Source organism: Parus major, chromosome 20 (genome assembly GCF_001522545.3).
Source record: "Parus major isolate Abel chromosome 20, Parus_major1.1, whole genome shotgun sequence".
NCBI lineage: Eukaryota > Metazoa > Chordata > Aves > Passeriformes > Paridae > Parus > Parus major.
Window position 1 is genome coordinate 12,359,979 of NC_031788.1, and position 15,395 is coordinate 12,375,373.

A 15,395-nucleotide genomic window follows, 5' to 3' on the forward strand; every position below is an offset into this window, starting at 1 on the left:
CCATTCCCTCTTTCCCTTCCCATCAGGGACATGTTGGGATCCTGCAGTCCTGGATCTGTGCACCACGGAATTCCCACGCAGGGCTGAGAGCTGAGAACGTGGACTGGGGCTGAACAAACCTGGATAACCCCTGGGGAGCCTGGTGCCAGAAGGGCTGAGAGAGCTTTGGGGGATTTTATGGATTCTCTTTCTGTCATGTTTGCACATGGGACTGAAAATCTGGCTTTATTCCCCTCCTTTTTGTGGATCTCTGTGGGCAGAGTGTGGAGCTCCAGGCCAGGAGCAGCCTGGGACAGTGGGAGGTGTCCCTGCCCATGGCAGGGGTGGAACTTGCTGATAAAGGTCCCTTCCAACCCAAACCATTCCATGATTCTCTGAATGAAAAGGCTTTTGCCCAGTGTTCGACTCTGTTTCTAGTTTTGTGAGCCCCCAGACAGGTTTGATGTGATATGGTGCTCTGACAGAAGCAAACATGATTCTCAGTGATCTCTCCAGGTTTTATTCAGCAGAGTATGTTTTACAAACATGATTCTCAGTGATCTCTCCAGGTTTTATTCAGCAGTGTATGTTTTGCTTAAAGGCAAAGCACTGTATGAATCAGTCCTGTCTAAATTGCTTTTAAAAGAGAAAAAAGTAAGACATCAGAGAAATAAGTAGGACATCAGGTGCAACAAGAGCTAAATACACAATAACCTGAGGCAGAATATCGTGGCAAACCATGCTCCAGGGTGCAGAGATACAGAACACTGAAAAAAAGCAGAGATTTTTTACAACAGGTAGGCACAGTCTGCACACCACAATAGTTACGTGGTTCTCCGTGCTGATTTCATCTCCGTGCACCACATCAGCTGCAAAGTGTGACAGGCTGGGCTAACAGAACACAGCTTGAGCTGGGCTTTGTGGCACACAGATAAAGCTGAAAGCATTTGGCTTCTCCAGGCTGTGGGATTTTCTTTGGTCTCTGCTTGAAACAGGGAGAATTTTCATTTGTGCCTGTGCTGCTCCACAGTGACCTTGGGTTTGCTTTTTCTTTAACTTTAGCCTTTCTAAAATTGAGAGTTGTAGGATTAGGTGATGTTGGGACAGAGGGAGTGTTGGACAAGGGGAAGTCTGGAGGATGTGATTATGGGAGGAAGTGAAAACTCAGGGAATTTTGGGTGTGATCAGAGGGCAGGAGAAATAGGGAGCGTGAGGTTGGTTTGTGGTGGGGCAGAGTGTGGCTGGAGCACGGGGAGAGGTGGTTCAAGGCCCCAGGAAAATGATACAGCCCATAAAACTGGGAAATGGGGCTGTTCCCAGTGGGATGCTGAGGATCAAACACAGGCCAGGGTGTGAAATGTGACTCCCCATGGGCAGCAGGGCTGGGTCTGGAGCTACTGGCACTGAAACACCAGCACCAGTGTGGGGCACAACTGGGGACATGGGAGCTGGGGAAGCTCTGGGTGCACAGAGTTTCTCACCTGGCAGAGGGGAGTCCTGGGCAAAACCAATAATACCAATACCAACCCAGCAGCTCCACCCTAAATATGAAGGTGAGGGGAATACAAGACAGATTTTTAAGCCAAATGAGATCTTTGAGATGTTTGAAAGCATCAGACAACTCTGAGGGTCTGGGGATCCTGCTCATCCTGAAAGCAAGGTACCAGCAAGGTGCTGAGCAGCCTTTGGGAGCTGCTGGAGCTGCTGGAGCTGCTGGAGCTTCTGGAGCTCCTGGAGCTGCTGGAGCTGCTGGGGCTCCTGGAGCTGCTGGAGCTCCTGGAGCTGCTGGACCTTCTGGAGCTGCTGGAGCTGCTGGGGCTCCTGGAGCTGCTGGAGCTGCTGGAGCTTCTGGAGCTGCTGGAGCTGCTGGGGCTCCTGGAACTGCTGGACCTTCTGGAGCTTCTGGAGCTGCTGGAGCTGCTGGAGCTGCTTTCCCTGCCTCTGCCACCCGTGGGGCTGGGAAAGGCTGGCAGTGCTCTCCTGTTCCCAGGGCAGGGTAAAGCTGAACTAAGAAAACACTGCTCCAGGACATTTATTTCTCTGTGGATAAAGCCCTCTCTGCCACACACACCTGGTTTCTTCCAGCTGCTGAACTCACACATGGATATTTCTAAGGACTCCCTGCAGCTTTTACCCAAAGTATTTTGATTTTTAGCTCTTTCTGATGTTCAGATCCATGGATTTCATGAGTTAGGATTTATCAAATGGAGACTCCTATGAGTTTTTACAAACACAGCAATCACTACATTGATCAGGACATTCCAGCTTTAAAAAAATAATTAAAAATTCAAAGATATAATATTCTTATATCACAATAAATAATGTAAAAGCCTTGACATGAGTCAATCCTATCAGGCAGCTGTTGGAGCCACACTGTCACTGATACTGTAGTGAGAACTGATTTCAGTGCAAGAGAAATGTTTCACCCTTTGAAAATTGTACAAAAATTGCTTTATGGCAAGCAGCAAAAATGTCAACCTATTCTTTCATTAAAAGGTGGAGACATAGGTGTAAGAGCAATGCTGTTACCTGATGGTGTTTGGAAAAATAGCTTTCCACAGAGGTTACTATTGAAATCTTTCAGAAAACACCGATTTGTTGGCAGTGGCACAGAGATAAAGCAACAGGCACAAACGAATGCTAGAGGGAATCTTATCTCAGTCTCTAGAAGGTGGCATTCCCTTTCAGGATTCATTTTCCCCAGTAAGTTTTGTTTTGTGAGCCACTCTGGATTTCCTTCCATTATAACTATTTAAAAAACTTCAAATAATTCAGTTGAAACTAGTTTTCACTCTAAAAAGTAAGAAACAAGGCATCATGTAGGAGGCTTTTGTCTTTCCTGCACCCTTCCTTCAGGCACTGCGTTTAAAGTGAGCTGCTCTGTATCTCAATATATACATAAATATATTTATATTTATACACCTGTGGCGTGTTTTTTCCACCCAAAGCCAGCTGTTTACAGCATGCACTGTCCCACACTCATGTCATAGCAGCAACACACGATTTCTTTGAAAGTCTTCCTCATCTCCAGGCTCCTGAAGGCGTAAATGAGCGGGTCGATGACGGAGTTGCACATGATCAGCACCAGGTAGGTGTTGAAGTGCGCGGTGTAGCAGATGCAGTAGGGGTTCATGGGGCAGGAGATGATGAGGATGAGGTGGAGGAAGAAGGGCGCCCAGCAGACAATGAAGACCCCCAGGAGGATGGTGATGGTGACGGCCCCCTTCATGCAGGTGCGCTGGGGGGGCACGCCCTCGACGGGCAGCGCCGCGATGCGCTTGACGTGCAGGCGGGCGAACAGGAACATGTGCACGTACAGCGAGGCCATGAGCAGCAGCATGGTGAAGAACATGGTGATGAGACACACAATGACAGTTTTGCTCTCCGAGTAGGCAATGAAAATGATGCCACAGATGATGCAAGCCACCCAAATGAGCACAATGAGGGTCAGGGCTTTCTTCACCGTCATGATGCTGTGGTAACGGAGGGCATAGAAAATAGTGATGTACCTGTCGATGGCTATGACCAGGAGGTTGCAAATGGAGGCTACCAGAGAAATACAAATCATTGAGTCAAAAACATTGTCCATGTGCTGGATGAAGTGGTCGTCAATGATCAGGTAGCCGTTGCTGAGGATTGCGATCATGATGGTCTCCAGGGCGTTCGACATGCTCACCAACATATCTGCCACAGCCAGGCTGCAGAGGAAGAAATACATGGGAGAGTGCAGGTTCCCGTTCTTCAGCACTGCCAGAATGACAAGGATGTTCTCCAGCAGGCTGATGATCCCCAGAGTCAAGAAGACCTCGGCTTTGATGAAGACCTGCTCGCAAAATCCGTCACCGCTCCTGTTGTTCGGGACGGAGTCGTTGAAGTCTTCGGTGGCGTTAAGCGGCACGGGCTGAAATGAGAATGCAAAGTGTGTGGTGTTCATTGTCAGCAGAGGAGCTGAGCTCACCGGTGACTGGACCTGAGAGAGCACAGGTTAAAAAGAGAGGGAAAAAAAAACAAAGAAAAAAGGAAAAGGTAAACAAGTCCTTCCAAGCTGCTGCTGTGCATATGGGGTGGAATCCGGCAGGGCTTTAGTCACTTTTACAAGTGCAAACATCAAACAATCTGCATTTACTGTGAGTTTTATGCCAGGCTGCTCTTTCCTTTAGAAGCAAGTGAGCTCCACAGCCCGTAGGCAGCGAACAGTTTTCCCTGCAGGGAGGAATCGGCAGCAGGACATCGCTGGGTTCAGCTCTCCCGGAGATCAAAAGCACGGAGTTCTCCCGTCTGCAGGGGCAGCTTGCTCGCCAGCATGTTACAGCTCAGCCAAGCATCTGTTGCTATTTCAGTGGCAAGAAAGGAGACGAGAACGAAGGGATTTATACATGCAAGAAAGAAAAAACAACTCCTACTTCGCCCTGCGAGCAGAGCATTGGCCATTGGAGAGCGATCACCTTGCTGAGTGACAGCTGGAGCACCTGGAGCGGCATCCCGGCACATCCCAAACTTCTGGCGCCCTCTGCAGATACCCAGCACCATGGATTCGCCATCGTGAAATCCTGGAAAATCGGCTTTTCAGCCGGGAAAACTTCCTGCCTGCTCCGGGCAGCCGGGTCCTGCCCGTGGGAGGGTTTGGGGCAGGCACGCTGCTCCTACACCCTCCCTGCACCTCGGAGTAGCCTCTGGGACTGGTCTTAAGTGGGATTGTACCCATTTAGACCTCTGCAGGACTGAGGAGATTTTCATTTATCACTTATATTAATGTCTGGGGCTTCTGTTGTAGGTTTGTTAGCTTAAAAAAGTCACAAATCTCTCCCACGTTCACTCTGTGCCTGCAGATTTCTTGTCCTGAACCCATAATTCCAATACCAAGAGGCAACACTTCTCAAATTTAACCTCCAGGTGACAGTTTTACAAGGACAGTATCCAGTGCTGGAGTTTTAAGTGAATAAATAGCTGGGGATTTGCCCACCAAGCTGCACAGGTAATGTTCTAAAGATCTTAGTCTCTTTCTAAATTTGCAGTGATATATAAGAAGAGATATCTTAAAGCAGCAAATTGTCTCTGCCATGGTCCTAGTCCCATGGTGGGGAGCAGCTGTTCCCTGCAGCCGAGTGTGGCAGGTCTGGATTCAGCCTGGAGCATCACCCTCTGCTCCGTGCAGGAGCCCCGGTGTGTCCTGCCAGCTCCTTGGGGCTCATGGAGTGATTTCTGGGCAGAATGGCTGTAAATGCCCTTGGAAATGTTGTTTTTCAGGAGCCCATCTTGTAGGGCTCCCTGCCAGCTCTGTTTTCTCTTTCTGAAGTGGCAGGAGGAGGCTGTGTCCCCCTGGGGTGAGGATGGGATCCAAGGGCACAGCTCACCCTGCAGAGCAGCATCTCCTGGGCTTGGCTCCGGGTTTCCTGCTGCTGGAAACCACTTCTGGTTGAGGCACCCACAATCAAAGCTCTTCCCAAGAGTTCCCTTCACATTCCAGGCCTGTTGTGCCCATCTGGGCAGCCTCAGCAGTGTCTGTGTTATTCCAGAGTGCTCCATGGCTCCTGCCACGCTGCTTCAGAAGCCACTGCAGAGTTCCCCACCTCTCAGCTGGGATAGGAAGTCATTAAATGTGTTGTATCATGAAATTCTGGACGTATGTGACAGCAGGACAAGCCACCATTTGCACTGAGGTGCAATTTGAAGTGGAAATCAGATGTTGTACACCCAAGTAGATTAATGGCACTATCAGCTTTGCCATTAGGTGCTAAAAATAGTGGGCTAGAGCCTCCTGTGTGATAGCAAACTCACCCTGACTCTGAGGCCTGTGCTGAGAGGGAAGAAGCTGTGTCTTCACAAAAGACAGCAACATGTGAGCCCTTATTTTCAGAAGGATTTCTCTGCTCAGCACTGGAAAAACCCCCGTGATCTGAAATGTCACAAAATATTTTGTATTCTCATGCAATAAATTGCTGTTCCTGTTCCTGCAGGGAGTGGCTGGGATCACTGCAGTGCAAAGCTGGCAGGTTGCTCTCACATCCACCCCAGTGCTGCAGAGGATTTGTGTCCTGGCAATGCTGCTCTGCACCTGAGGAGTGGGAAATTGCCAAAATGCTGCCACACATTCCTGTCCTCAGTGTCCCCGGCTGAGGGAGAGCATTGCTCCAATCTGTGGTGTATAAATGAAATAATAGCTTGGTTTGGGTTCCCTTTCCATCAGACCCTGGTGAAGGGAAGGCTGGAGAGTTAGGGATGGGAGATGTCTGTGTGTATTCCCCAAGTTTTGCCTTGTCCCCTGCTCTTCCCACCTGCAGCTGCAGCCTGGGGCGTGCTCAGGGCTGTTGCCAGTGGGGATCCAGGATGGAAAACACATTTGGAGTGGCCAGTGGAGGCTGGGATCTCTGGTCTAGGCTGAGTCAGGGAGCTCATGGTACATCTGAGTGTTTCCTTGCAGCTCTGGCAATGTCCAGAAAGCGTCATCATCTGCTTAAATGGGTGAGTGAAACGCCCTCCTCACCTCTTGTCTCGGGCTCTGCAGTCCCTGACTAATGTTCCTGCTCACAGCCTGCTCTCCAGGCATTGTGAGAGCGCTTTTGTTCCACACAGAGTCCTCCTTCAGCTGTGTTCTTGTCTGCTGCCTGGATTCAAACCCCAAACCTGTTGTGTTTTCATCCCCTGCGTGTGAACAAGAGAAGTCCTTGGCTGCTGTCCCCACAGCTGTCACCTCCTGGAAGTGCTCTCATGCCATGTTTGAGTCCACAGCACGGGGCCAGAGGCCAGGGGAGAATGGGAGGAAAAACATCCCTGGCAGCATTGTTCATTCCCTCTCTGCTCCCCCGTCAAGAATATTGTATCTCCTTCCCATCTTTTATTCTTTCCGCCTCCAGGCCAGAATCCCTGACCTGTTCTGTTCCCTGCAGATGGGAGAGGAAATGTGTATTTCAAAAGCCTGGCATGACTCAGGCTCTCATAGCTGTGGTGATCAAACAGGTGTAAAGAAACCTCCGTGGGTTTGGCTGCCAGAATTACCTTCGGAGTATTTCTTAGGAGGAGTTTTCAGGCTCCCAGAAGTTTCCAGAGACAAGGGGTGATTTTTGTGCTTGTTTTACTTGACACCCCCAGACTGATTCTGACTGCAGAAGAGCTTTTCAGCTCCAGAGTGATTTACTGGAGGTGGGTTCTGGGGATGGGCTTCAGGGTCTCACTTAGCTGAGAAACAGAAAACTTTTGGGATGCATCTCGAGTTCAGAACTTGTGCTGGTTCTGTGTGCAAACTCCAGAGCTTGGGCAAGCTGCTGCAGGTCAAACCTGCTCTCTAACTAGGACAGCTTCCACTGAGGAAAACACCCCCCTGTGCTTTATAATGATTATTTAAAACCCCATAAAAACCATGTTAAAGCAGGTCCAGATTTGGCAATTCTTAGCAGCGGCCTCATCCTTTCAGAGCGTGTTCAGAGGAAAATGCCTCTGTGCTGCTCTTCATTCTGGGCCACTGCTCAGTGCCCTGCCCAGGGATGTGCAGGACCCCATTCCCTTTCTTGGCCAGAAAAGATGAGAGTTCCTGAGCACAAAGCTGGATTTGTCAGGGTTTTGCCCTGCCAGACCTTTCCTTCAGCAGCAGCCTCTGATCCAGCCCTGCCATCATCTCTGCTCATCTCCCCACGCCAGGGCTGCCCTTCACTGTCTGAGGCTTCCAAATTTGAAATGATTATCTAGCCCAAGGATCTCTGATGAAAGTTTTGTGTGCTTCAATCACAGCAGATGGATCCTTTAAAGAATCATCAGTAGCCCTTAAAAAAAAAATGTCAGGACAACCTGAGCCCACAACGATGCAATGGGTTAAATGTGGAAATTAGATTTATTGCAATGTCTCTTACATTACTTTCACTCATGTTCTTTCCTGAAATAACTCCTTTTCTGAGAAAAATAAGCTGTAAATAAGAGGATATCAGCACAGTTAATGAAATATTGGCTGTGATGACGGCAAAGCAAAGGTTTGCCAGCAGAAATGAACAGTTTTCCCAGGTAAAAACCTTTGCCTTGTTCTACAAAGCAGTTAAAAGCAAGGTTGATTTATTTTTTTAAAAATGCTGTTATTGCTCAGTTGTTTCTTCACAAGTAAAACTATTTAATCTTCAGGGAAAGGTAAAGAGAAAATAACATTTGCTGCTAAATGTGGATCATGGAGTTGTCTAAGAGAATTCCCCTGTGATGTTGTTGTATGAAAAATCTTGTTTAATGCTTGACATGAGATTAGGCTGATAATGGCTGTCACTTTCCTTTATTTTCACTCTTTCTCAACAATGGTTTCTGCCAGACAAAAGTGGAAATTTTAAAGGAAACTGGAGGATAACAAGCAGATGGTTTCTCCCATGCAGCAGGCAATTATTGTTGTCCTGAAGTTTCAAGTAGCCAAAGCAAAGTGAGTGGAAAACTCTTGAAGACCTTTTCTCCGTGTTATTCTTCACAGAAAAGGACTTAGAAGATGAAATGTTTTCTCTTAGCAAAGCAACCTGTGCTGGTTTTGAATTCTGTGCACGTTTCTGGAGTGTGCACTCAGGCTTTGATTGGGAATATCTGGGAACAAGGGCTGGAATTCATCACCTGGACACTTCACCGAGGTTGCTCAGTGCTCTGCTGACCTGCAGAGTTCTTCACTGCTCAAGAGCTGCCTCAGGAGAGTTTTAAGTTTTTGATAATGGGATACTTGACAAAATAAATGAAACTTCAGATCTGATTCAGCACATGGCTTGTAGAACATGAGCTGCTTGACTACTGGCTTAATTCAAGAAAAAAACCTCTTTACTAATTTTCACAGAAACATGGAGAGATCACTCGTTGTAATAAAGAGCAGAAACACACTTTGGGACATTTTCTATGATTATATAAAATGATTATAAATTATATAAAATGATGTTGAATTCATTATTGTAAAACTCAAAAAAATCTGGAATTAGGAGGCTCAGAAGAACCTGTGAGGAAAGACACAGTGATTAAGTTCAGTCTACTGAAATGCTGTGTTTTTCTTCAGTGTCTTGAGGTAACAGCTTTCCAAGAGCAATTTTTGCCCTGCCAGAGTCACAGGCTTCAGGATCACCTGCAATACCAGGTATTGGATGTAAAAATGGAAAGATTTCCATGGTCTTCTTCCAAGAATTGTAGTTCCTACAGCTCCCAGCCATGCCCGTAGCTAATAATGTTATTTTCTTGTCTGAGGCAAGAATGAATCTGGCATCAGCTGAGCTAAATCTGGTGGAAGTTAAATTTGTCTGCACCACTCTGCTGGCAGAGGATTTCAGACTGGAAGAGTAAATCTCACCTGCTGGATCCAGGCACCAGGAGTTTGCATCCTTTGGGGTGGTATCCACTGAATTTTCCTTCATCCCTGGCTGGAGCAGAAGCAGCAGCACTGCAGCCTGCCAGGCTGTGATGGGTGAGGAGAAGGAGCGTGAAATCCTGATTGCAACGAGGGCACTTTCAGATGAGGGTTTCTATCATTTCAGCCAGTTAAAAGGTTAATTTAAACAGACTCAACTTTATGATATTTTGGGCAATTTTCCTGCTCATCCCCGAGTAAAAGGAGACAAAGCAGACCTGATTGCGAAACACTCACCAGCACCTGCAGGTGCTTTTCATGTTAAAGGGATTTTAAGTGCTTTAGACTAATAATGCTCAGTGTCAGTTTTGTTCTCTCATTTACGGAGTGAGAGAAAAGCAGAGGTGATTGAGCCAGCTGCATTCTGCTCTTCAGCTTCATCAGGGCCAAATATCCCTGGAAGATCTTCCTCATCTCCCTGGAAGCTTCATAAATCTCCCTGCCCCGTGGTGCTGGGGCTGAGGGATGGGTGAATTTGGCTTTTTCAAACCTGCTTGCTGCTGCTGACTGACCTCTCCCCTGGACCAGAGAGAAATGGAGGATTTTGGAGGCTGGCAAGCTTTAAGGATGATTTTGCTGAGCTGTCAGGTGCTGTGGATGGATGGATATTGGGACAAGCTGTTCTGATAATGCTCAGAGCTCCTCTATTTGTTGCAGTGCTTGCAGCAGTGTTGTTGCTTTCCAGACAAGAAGGGCAGGAAAAAAGCCCCACAACCAGACCCAATCCTTTAATTTTATTTACCAGTTAGGTCTAACTTCTGCCTTTCTAATTTTGTCCAAGGGTTTCCTGCTCTATTCTTTTTGTGTGTGTAAGATGGCATCCTATGGTCATAAAAATTCCAACTTCAGTGCTTTTATCTGTGTTGTTTTTGCAAATAACTTCTAGAACAGGGAGAGGCTGGTTATTTGTTATGGTTTGGGGTAACAAGGAATTTTCTGCCCTCCAAAATGTTGCTCCTCAACAATAAAATGGGATTTGAATGCTCTTCAGGGTTAGAGAGGTTTCCTTTTCCAGATTCTGCAGTTTGCAAAGCGAGCCAGGTGTTTTATGTCAGACTACAGAGCATCAGTGTGGAATATTTTCTGTCAGAAACAGAACTATCTTGATTTAGAAGGCAAAATAGATTTGGAAAGCCAATATGATTCATGTAACCTTGTATGAATTTATTACGGAGAACAGAAGTGACAACTAGTTATTCTACAATTTCTTTCCCTCTTTTTCTTTGCAGTTGAAGTGTACAAGGTTATTCACACATCTTTGAGTTTAATAATAATCTGTAGTTAGGTGTTTCTGAATAGCACATTTTCCTGTTTGGCACAGAAGGAGAAGCTGAGGTTTAAGGTTCTGTTTGCTCTGAATATTGTCTTGACAAGAAAAGGGGTTGTCATGAAAAGGTTACATCTGTCATTCATCCTGCACCGCTTCTGATGGCAGAAATAATGGAATTGCAGCCGATTTCACACTTTTGTGGCTGCTTGGAAAGTTCCCAAAATGTTTTGCAGCCTTGCTCTTCCAGGCCAGCACCTTGGAGGACGCAGGTGCCAGAGCCTCCAAGCAATCAAGCCTGACCTGAGGAGCTCCCTCGCTCACAGAAGGGTTTTGTGTCACTGCTCCACAAACTTCAATCCCCTCCTCCTCCTCCTTCTCCTCCTCCTCAATCCCCTCTTTTAACCCATGCTCTATTATCATTCTCTGTGAATTAATTTAACTTCTCGATATATTTGCATAACAGATGTGTCTAGCTGCAATACACAGAGACAGTATCACTTTGGATTTTCTTCATTTGAGCCAAGGCAGCTTGAAAGGCTTGTGTGGCACAGAGAGGCTGTGCCAGCAGGGTGTCCAGAGATCTGTCACTGCTGGAAATTCACCCCCTGCCTCCTGGGTTTCTGTTCCTTCCCTGGCTAATTAAGTGTCAGAACATAAAATACTGCTTTTGGCATCGTGCAGCTCAGAGCTGAGATTCAGAGCCAGGGTATCTCATTCCTTTATTTTAACTACAAGATACATTTTTTATCCTCCTCAGTGTGGTTCTGGGGATTGTGGGGAATGCTTGGACCTTGTGTCTGTAACACTCCTGGCTGTGGGCAGCATCAGAATTCCCTGTGCAGGGGCAGAGATGGATGAGGAGCTCCAGTGACATGGCTGTGTGGGGAACCCTTCCCTTTATTCTCATCTTGCTGCCCAAGACTGAAAAGGGAAGAGGGGACCAGACCAGAGCTGTCCCAGTCTGTGCTGCCAAGGCCAGACAGGAGGTGAGGGGGCAGCTGCAATCTCCTCTCATCTTTTTTAATGATTTGTCATCTTTTAAAAATATTGTAATATTTGGTTTGCCAAAACCAGAATATCTGTTTTTAATGATGGAAGGATTGAAGTTTCAAAAGAAGGTTGCAGGAGAAGGGGCATTCCTTGGGCATTGAGCTGGCTCCAGGAGGAAAAGAACATCCTGGACTATGGAGGAGCCTGATCCTGTACCTCATTAAAAGCTGTTTCCCAGCTTTCAGAAGATGATCCAGTTTCCCTCAGGATTGCTTTAGCTCCATCTTTGATTCCACAGCCAATTCCATGCTGTTCCAGACCTTTCAGCACCTGCTGCTGTGCCCAGCCTTTCCCAGGAGCCATTCCCTGGGCACAGTCACTGGGGGGTCTGAGGTTTTCTGACTCCCCTCATTTAAACCCACAAACTCTGCAAAACCTTTGCTTTGTGGTCCATTTTTTATAGGCTGAAATTAAGGCAGTTTCTGGTGCCACCTTGTGTCACAGAGGAGCAGATCTGTGGGGCTGTCACTTCCTCTGGGCTTTGGGATAATCTGGGTTTAACTTTGGGGTGCAGCATCAGAATAAACAAGGTGAGATCGCCAGGGAGATTCAGAGGACGAGACTTCTGCATGAAATAAGTTTTAGGCAGTTAAAAAATGAGTTAAATTACGAATTGGTGCTTTGGCTTTTCCTGGAATTGTTCAAGACCAGGTTGGACAGGGCTTGAAGCAACCTGGGATAATGGAAGGTGTCCCATGGCAGGGGATGGAATGAGATGAGCATTAAATTTCTTTTTCAGCCCAGGGGATTGTGTGATTCCATGATTTCCTTTACTGCTGTTTGTTGCAGACAGCGAGGAGCTCAAAGGAAATTGCTCAGGTAGATGAAGAATTGTTATTTTTGGAAACATGGGGGCTGTCCCTTGCCTTGATGCTGACCATGACCATGGCAAAGGCAGAAAACTGCTTTTTTTTTTTGTTCAAAATTCAGCAGCTGAGTAGTTAATGCATTATCAATCAAGGGCTCCATTGCTAATTACTGATTTGCTTTATTTATGTATCAAACTGCCACTGTGCTTTGCAGATGTGTTGTACAAAAAAGGGAGGAATAAGAAAAGAAGCCAAAAAATGACATTTCCATCAATCAGACCTCGTGTCCCAACTTCATTTGAATCAGCAGATGTATTTTCTCTACCTCCAAGTTCCTACTTTTATTTTTTTTCCTTCTATGGATTCTCCCATTATGCATTCAAAACACTGAATTAATTAAAAAATTGACTCATATTACCCGAAAAAATGTTAAACTCACATTTTATGGGAAGATATTTCTTTTGTGGCATATCTGGTGAAACATGGTAAAAGTTTAAATATTCTTCATGAGTGAGAGTGCTGCAAAAATGAGCAGAATTTGTGCTGAGCATCACTAGATGTCACCCTCAACCTGAATTTACTTCCACAGAAGTTTTCATTTTAAATTACTCATCTTCTGTTCTCTTACTTCCCCCCCTATCTTTTCCCACCCCTCCTTGCATTTAATGCATCTTCCAGTTGAGCACAAACTGTTGTGCATCGATATTTTCCTTTAAATCAAAATTAGGCCTAAGGGAAGTTTCTGGAATTTGCAATACCATCAATTTCTGTGCTGGATCAGCACTGAGGAAACAGGAAAAGCAAAAAATCCTGGAGCAGGGTTTCTTTCTAATGTGGCTGGTTGGATTTCATTCAGATCTTGTTGGAATCTCCATCGTGTGAAGAGGAATGCTGTGGTCAAACCCCCATGAAGTCAGGAGGAGCTCTGACTTCTTCCCTGTTCCAGCACCATTCCCATAGAAAATGAAAAAAAAAGAAAAAGAAAAAGAAAGAACCCATTTATAAAACAGGTTTAGGCAGTAATTTTCAGGTGAAGTGAGTTTTCAGGGAAAACAAGTTGTTTTTTCAACTCTGAAGTACTTGGTGAGAGCATTCCAGCCCTGCTGGAACATTCATGCTTGAATGAGAGGCAAAAATGTGTCTATGAAGCTCATGCTGTACTTATTTATTAGTTATTTAAAGAATAATTTCTTTCATCTTGCATTTTTTAACCTGAAATAACTTATTTCATGTTGTTCTTTTCCTAGGTATGAGAAGATTTAGGAAAAATTCTGTAATGAAACAAAAAAGAGACTTTTTCCTATTAAACACACATTTAGGTTGACTGAAAACTGGTCATAGGTTTAGGGGTTTTTTTTTCTCTTTAACTTCCACAAAAAGCACAAAACAATGAGTTATCCACAAGATGATATTGGAAAACCTTTTGGGGTTTGGCATTTCAAAGAGCAGGTGGGGAATTTGTTTTCTGGCCTGTGAGGTGACTCTCAGGGCTGTGAGACAACAGAATCAGGGAGGATGGAATGGATGCTCTCACCTCGTGGATGGAAGGAAGTTTGGGAAAAGGTGTTCAGAATCTCTGGGACTAAATCTGAGACAATCCAGTCTTTTTAGCCTATTTTTTTTTTAGATTTAAGGAGAGAATTGGGATTGTTCAGCCTGGAGAAGCTTTGGGGTGATTGAGGCCTGAAGGAGGAAAGGTGGAGAGAGAGAGGATTTGTAAGGGATGGAAGGACAGGAGCCAGGGAATGGCTGCACACTGCCACAGGGCAGGGCTGGATGGGATATTAGGAGAAAATTCCTCCCTGTGAGGGTGGGCAGGCCCTGGCAGAGGGTGCCAGAGCAGCTGTGGGAAGTGTCCCAGGCCAGGATGAACAGAGCTGATGTTTTCCTGCCCTACTGGTCCAGAACATTCCCCTGGTGCACTGCTCAGACAATGCACAAAGAGTTCTTGTTCTTCCACCTTGATTCCAAGCCCTTTCCCCCATAATTTCCATCCCCACTGGAGGGTGGTTTGTTCCAGCAGGGAATTTCCCTGTGTCTGCTGCAGCAGGTGATTCTGGCACAGGTTGGAATCGATTCACTGAGAGCAAAGAAAAGCAAATGACACCAGAGCCTTTATTAAAGGAAGGTGTAATTAACAGCTTCAGATTAATTGAAAATGTTTGCTCCTAGAGTAGCAATTGAGCTCTGCTGTGATTAATTGCTTTCTCCCAGATTTTGTGGCCTTGCAGAACGTGCAGGCAGCAGAGGGGAAAAGATCCTCTCACACCTCTGCAGAACCTTTGTGAGAGAAACCTCTCATTTTCCCTTTCTGAATGTTCTGTGCTGCTATAATCATGCTATAAAGAGAAGTTCCTTAAGAATCTTTAATTTAAAAAGAAAATTATAATTCCTCATGGGCTGAGGATTCTAAGGGGGAATAGGCCAGTACTAGAGATGTGATTCTGAGTGAATTAGTTGCTATTTTATTTTAACCAAATAGCTTCAGATAGCTGTCAAAGAAATGTGTTTCCCATGAATCCTTTTCTACTTTAGTGAAAAATTTCCATTTATCACTCTGGACATAGAGCAGACAGAAATGAGGGCATTGAAAGACAATCTTTTATTAAATATTTCTTTAGAAGACCTGGATTTAGTCAGGCCCTGTTACATTATTGGCTGTGTTAAGCTAACACTCCTTCAAAGACTTTTAATCGGTTCAAATGATTAAACCCTGTTTATATCAGCATATATTGACCTTCCATTTAACTTCCAGTGCCTGGAGTGATCCGGGAGAGTTTGTTCCTATTCCTTCCTCTCCCACTTGTGGCTGCAGAGCTCTGGCACTGGCAGGTGGGGTTTGTTCCTGTGGGGATGAGGCAGAGCCCACGCTGGGCTCAGAGTGGTCCAGGGGTACCTGCTCTGCCCCATCCCCTCAGCTTCCTCTCTTGTTTCTATTAAAAAA

The 15,395-nt window shown here is 45.9% G+C and overlaps 1 protein-coding gene across 1 annotated transcript; it reads right to left on the reverse strand.

Annotated features, from left to right (window-relative positions):
• Nucleotides 1–1,922: 1,922 nt before the first annotated feature.
• MC3R (melanocortin 3 receptor) lies at nucleotides 1,923–4,365 on the reverse strand. The gene has a single exon (XM_015647295.2). It carries the CDS (start codon nucleotides 3,911–3,913, stop codon nucleotides 2,936–2,938), a length of 978 nt encoding a protein of 325 aa, XP_015502781.1. The 5' UTR covers nucleotides 3,914–4,365; the 3' UTR covers nucleotides 1,923–2,935.
• Nucleotides 4,366–15,395: the final 11,030 nt, after the last annotated feature.

Excerpts from the sequence above, each read along its gene's own strand:
- MC3R (XM_015647295.2), bottom strand. The coding sequence starts at position 3,913 with ATGAACACCACACACTTTGCATTCTCATTTCAGCCCGTGCCGCTTAAC.